The sequence below is a fragment of the Nerophis lumbriciformis genome, linkage group LG01 (assembly GCF_033978685.3).
Source record: "Nerophis lumbriciformis linkage group LG01, RoL_Nlum_v2.1, whole genome shotgun sequence".
Taxonomy (NCBI): domain Eukaryota; kingdom Metazoa; phylum Chordata; class Actinopteri; order Syngnathiformes; family Syngnathidae; genus Nerophis; species Nerophis lumbriciformis.
In genome coordinates this window covers 63,596,501-63,602,500 of record NC_084548.2, presented here as the reverse complement: position 1 = coordinate 63,602,500, position 6,000 = coordinate 63,596,501, and the positions used below count along the sequence as shown (strand labels likewise).

The following is a 6,000-nucleotide window of genomic DNA, read 5'->3' as shown; positions in this document are numbered from 1 at the left end:
ACGTGCTATCCTCATGTAATCCACCTAGCGTGGTTAGCATGAGCTAACATGCTATACACACTGAATGTAATCACGTTCCTCCGAGTGTTTAGTACCTGATCTCTGGTGGCTATCAGCGAGTACGGCAGCTCTCCGGTCATCAGCTCGAAGAGGACAACTCCATAGGAGTAGACGTCGGACTGGAAGCTGTAAGGGTTGTTGTCCTGCATGCGGATGACTTCAGGGGCCTGCAAGAGACGCCCGCAGAGAACTGTGACGTGGCCCCAAATCTGACTTGTCACTCGTTCACGCACCATCCACAGAATGGATCCTGAAGGCTGCTCCACCTGATGTGAGCCGCTCCACCTGGCCTTCACTGTGGCGAGACCAAAGTCCCCAATCTTCACTGTCAGCCCTTCATGCAGGAATATGTCTGTCATCTTGTCAAGGACTCACAACTAAAACTTCAACTAAAACATCAACAATACATATATACATACATACATACATACATACATACAAGTATACATACAAACATGTAAACATACATAGACAGATATACATACATACATGCATACATACATACGTACGTACGTACATACATACATGGGAAATTGTGTTAGATGTAAATATAAACGGAATACAATGATTTGCAAATCATTTTCAATCCATATTCAGTTGAATATGCTACAAAGACAACATATTTGATGTTCAAACTGATAAACATTTTTTTTTTTTTTGCAAATAATCATTAACTTTAGAATTTGATGCCAGCAACAGGTGACAAAAGAAGTTGGGAAAGGTGGCAATAAATACTGATAAAGTTGAGGGATGCTCATCAAACACTTATTTGGAACATCCCACAGGTGTGCAGGCTAATTGGGAACAGGTGGGTGCCATGATTGGGTATAAAAGTAGATTCCATGAAATGCTCAGTCATTCACAAACAAGGATGGGGCGAGGGTCACCACTTTGTCAACAAATGCGTGAGCAAATTGTTGAACAGTTTAAGAAAAACCTTTCTCAAGCAGCTATTGCAAGGAATTTAGGGATTTCACCATCTACGGTCTGTAATATCATCAAAGGGTTCAGAGAATCTGGAGAAATCACTGCACGTAAGCAGCAAAGCCCGTGACCTTCGATCCCTCAGGCTGTACTGCATCAACAAGCGACATCAGTGTGTAAAGGATATCACCACATGGGTTCAGGAACACTTCAGAAACCCACTGTCAGTAACTACAGTTGGTCGCTACATCTGTAAGTGCAAGTTAAAACTCTCCTATGCAAGGCGAAAACCGTTTATCAACAACACCCAGAAACGCTGTCGGCTTCGCTGGACCTGAGCTCATCTAATATGGACTGATACAAAGTGGAAAAGTGTTCTGTGGTCTGACGAGTCCACATTTCAAATTGTTTTTGGAAACTGTGGACGTTGTGTCCTCCGGACCAAAGAGGAAAAGAACCATCCGGATTGTTGTAGGCGCAAAGTTGAAAAGCCAGCATCTGTGATGGTATGGGGGTGTATTAGTGCCCAAGACATGGGTAACTTACACATCTGTGAAGGCACCATTAATGCTGAAAGGTACATACAGGTTTTGGAGCAACATATGTTGCCATCCAAGCAACGTTACCATGGACGCCCCTGCTTATTTCAGCAAGACAATGCCAAGTCACGTGTTACATCAACGTGGCTTCATAGTAAAAGAGTGCGGGTACTAGACTGGCCTGCCGGTAGTCCAGACCTGTCTCCCATTGAAAATGTGTGGCGCATTATGAAGCCTAAAATACCACAACGGAGACCCCCGGACTGTTGAACAACTTAAGCTGTACATCAAGCAAGAATGAGAAAGAATTCCACCTGAGAAGCTTAAAAAATGTGTCTCCTCAGTTCCCAAATGTTTACTGAGTGTTGTTAAAAGGAAAGGCCATGTAACACAGTGGTGAACATGCCCTTTCCCAACTACTTTGGCACGTGTTGCAGCCATGAAATTCTAAGTTAATTATTATTTGCAAAAAAAAAATAAAGTTTATGAGTTTGAACATCAAATATGTTGTCTTTGTAGTGCATTTAATTGAATATGGGTTGAAAGGGATTTGCAAATCATTGTATTCCGTTTATATTTACATCTAACACAATTTCCCAACTCATATGGAAACGGGGTTTGTACATACCGGTACATAGATGTATACATACATGCATGCATGCATGCATGTATGCATATGTACATACATACATGTATACATACATACATACATACACACATACAGACATATATGTATACATACAGAGATGTATACATACATACATGCATGCCTAGTGGTTAGAGTGTCTGCCCTGAGATCGGTAGGTTGTGAGTTCAAATCCCGGCCGAGTCATACCAAAGACTATAAAAATGGGACCCATTACCTCCCTGCTTGGCACTCAGCATCAAGGGTTGGAAATGGGGGTTAAATCACCAAAAATGATTCCCGGGCGCGGCACCGCTGCCGCCCACTGCTCCCCTCACCTCCCAGGGGGTGAACAACGGGATGGGTCAAATGCAGAGGACAAATTTCACCACACCTAGTGTGTGTGTGACAATCATTGGTACTTTAACTTAACTTAACTAATAACAAAAAAATAAAAATAAATGTAATAAACGATGAAATGTAACAAAAAGAAGTTGCAATGTTGATTCTAATAAAACAAATCTGCCATGCAGGCTGATTTTTTCTTTAAAACTGCCATTGCTCAAAAAAAGAATAATGAATCAAAATCAATGTTATTATTGTCATGTCTGTGTAATCATGTTTTGTTTTAGTCATGTTTTGTTTTGTTTTGTTTAGTTATTGGACTCTTTAGTTTCTGGCTTTTCACTCCCTTGTCTTGTTTCCATGGTTACCCATTAGTTTAACCTGTTCCACGTTTGGACTCATTATGCACTCTTGTTTGTCACCATAGCAACCCATTAGTTTTCACCTGTCACGTCACGCACCTGTTTCACGTTTTGAGTCACGCACCTGTTTTCGTTAATCGTGTCTGTAGTATTTAAGTTCATTGTTTTCAGTTTGTCTTGCTGGCGACATCTGTCACGACTGGGACTGTGGCGTGGTTTGTTCTCCCGAGGTGCAAAAGATTTGGACCATACGTGGCGTGAAGGGGAGTACATGATTTATTTAAACACTATAACTACAAAAAAAAAGGATCAAACAAAAGGCGCGCACAGGGGCGGAAGTACAAAACTTGACTATAAACACAAAACTTGCACAAAGGCAGAAACTATGAACAATTAAACAAAACTTGCAAACTATGGCATGAATAAAGAAAAATTACTTGGATGAGAAACCGGCATGAAAAAAGAGCAGCAAGGGTCTTAAGGGTGTGTGGAGAGTGTGCAGAAGCATAAATGCGGGATGTCGCCAGAAAGACAAATTGAAAACAATGAACTTAAATACTACAGACATGATTAACGAAAACAGGTGCGTGACTCAAAACGTGAAACAGGTGCGTGACGTGACAGGTGAAAACTAATGGGTTGCTATTGTGACAAACAAGAGTGCATAATGAGTCCAAACGTGGAACAGGTGAAACTAATGGGTAACCATGGAAACAAGACAAGGGAGTGAAAAGCCAGAAACTAAAGAGTCCAATAACTAAACAAAACAAAACAAAACATGACTAAAACAAAACATGATTACACAGACATGACAATTATGAATTATCGACCTATTTAACACTCCAATCATTTCACATCAAATATTAAATATTTGACATATTGGGGGCAAATATTGCATATTTTGTGTGTTTGACATAAAAACAGGGTTTTCTTGATGAAAAAGGGCATAAATAAAACATAGACAAAATGTTTTCACTGAAGTGAATCCAAAAGAAAGAATAATATATGACGTGTTTGTGAGATGTTTCTGAGTGAGACTTTCTGGGACCAAACAAGCGCTAGAAAATGGACGGTTGTGTCAACACATGGACGGGAAGATGAAGGATACTGTTGGACTTCATGTCGCGATGGATGATGTTCTTGGCGTGCAGATAGCTGCGAGAGAAGAAGACGTTTGATGACATCGTTGATTGCTGTTTGTGAATGACGACTTACTCCATGCCCTGTGCCGTCTGCCTGGAGATGTCTATGAGCTGGATCATCTTGAAGTTGGTCTCCAGGACATGGATGTGCTTGTAGAGGCTGCTGCCTTCACACCACTGGGTGACGATGGCCAGGTTGTCCTTGGTCATGTAGCCCATGAACAGCAGGATGTTGACATGGCGCGTCTTCCTGTGTCCCACCAGACAAGACAACATCAAGTTGGCAAGGCATAAACATGTTACACAGCGAGTAAGAACTAACAGGCATAAACATGTTACACACTGAGTAAGAACTAGCAGGCATAAAGATGTTACACAGCGAGTAAGAACTAACAGGCATACACGTTACACAGCGAGTAAGAACTAGCAGGCATAAAGATGTTACACATCGAGTAAGAACTAGCAGGCATAAACATGTTACACATCGAGTAAGAACTAGCAGGCATAAACATGTTACACAGCGAGTAAGAACTAGCAGGCATAAACATGTCACACACTGAGTAACAACTAGCAGGTATAAACATGTTACACAGCGAGTAAGAACTAGCAGGCATAAACATGTTACACAGCGAGTAACAACTAGCAGGCATAAAGATGTTACACATCGAGTAAGAACTAGCAGGCATAAACATGTTACACATCGAGTAAGAACTAGCAGGCATAAAGATGTTACACATCGAGTAAGAACTAGCAGGCATAAAGATGTTACACAGCGAGTAAGAACTAGCAGGCATAAAGATGTTACACATTGAGTAAGAACTAGCAGGCATAAAGATGTTACACAGCGAGTAAGAACTAGCAGGCATAAAGATGTTACACATCGAGTAAGAACTAGCAGGCATAATGATGTTACACAGCGAGTAAGAACTAGCAGGCATAAACATGTTACACAGCGAGTAAGAACTAGCAGGCATAAAATGTTACACAGCGAGTAAAAACTAGCCGGCATAAACATGTTACACAGCGAGTAAGAACTAGCCGGCATAAACATGTTACACACCGAGTAAAAACTCGCCGGCGTAAACATGTTACACACAGAGCAAAAACTAGAAGGTATAAACATGTTACACAGCGAGTAAGAACTAGCAGGCATAAACATGTTACACAGCGAGTAAGAACTAGCAGGCATAAAAATGTTACACAGCGAGTATGAACTAGCAGGCATAAAAATGTTACACAGCGAGTAAAAATTAGCCAGTATAAACATGTTACACACCGAGTAAAAAGTAGTCGGCATAAACATGTTACACAGTGAGTAAGAACTAGCAGGCATAAAAATGTTACACAGCGAGTAAAAACTAGCCGGCATAAACATGTTACACACAGAGTAAGAACTAGCAGGTGTAAACATGTTACACACCGAGTAAAAACTAGCCGGCATAAACATGTTACACACCGAGTAAGAACTAGCAGGCATAAACATGTTACACACCGAGTAAGAACTAGCAGGCATAAACATGTTCCACACCGAGTAAGAACGAGCAGGCATAAACATGTTACACACCGAGTAAGAACTAGCAGGCATAAACATGTTCCACACCGAGTAAGAACGAGCAGGCATAAACATGTTACACACCGAGTAAGAACTAGCAGGCATAAAGATGTTACACATCGAGTAAGAACTAGCAGGCATAAAGATGTTACACAGCGAGTAAGAACTAGCAGGCATAAAGATGTTACACATTGAGTAAGAACTAGCAGGCATAAAGATGTTACACAGCGAGTAAGAACTAGCAGGCATAAAGATGTTACACATCGAGTAAGAACTAGCAGGCATAATGATGTTACACAGCGAGTAAGAACTAGCAGGCATAAACATGTTACACAGCGAGTAAGAACTAGCAGGCATAAAATGTTACACAGCGAGTAAAAACTAGCCGGCATAAACATGTTACACAGTGAGTAAGAACTAGCCGGCATAAACATGTTACACACCGAGTAAA

General features: G+C 41.1%; 1 protein-coding gene across 2 annotated transcripts in view; it reads right to left on the bottom strand.

The window, feature by feature from the left end:
• Window positions 1-6,000, bottom strand: part of raf1a (Raf-1 proto-oncogene, serine/threonine kinase a) — a 38,457-nt gene that overhangs the window by 5,654 nt on the left and 26,803 nt on the right. For both annotated transcript variants that reach the window (XM_061923788.2, XM_061923798.1), the window contains exons 12-15: window positions 4,071-4,247; window positions 3,964-4,010; window positions 294-412; window positions 96-227 (exon numbers count right to left, since the gene is read on the bottom strand). In XM_061923788.2, coding sequence (XP_061779772.1) covers window positions 96-227; window positions 294-412; window positions 3,964-4,010; window positions 4,071-4,247 — 475 coding nt within the window. The remainder of the gene's footprint in view (window positions 1-95; window positions 228-293; window positions 413-3,963; window positions 4,011-4,070; window positions 4,248-6,000) is intronic.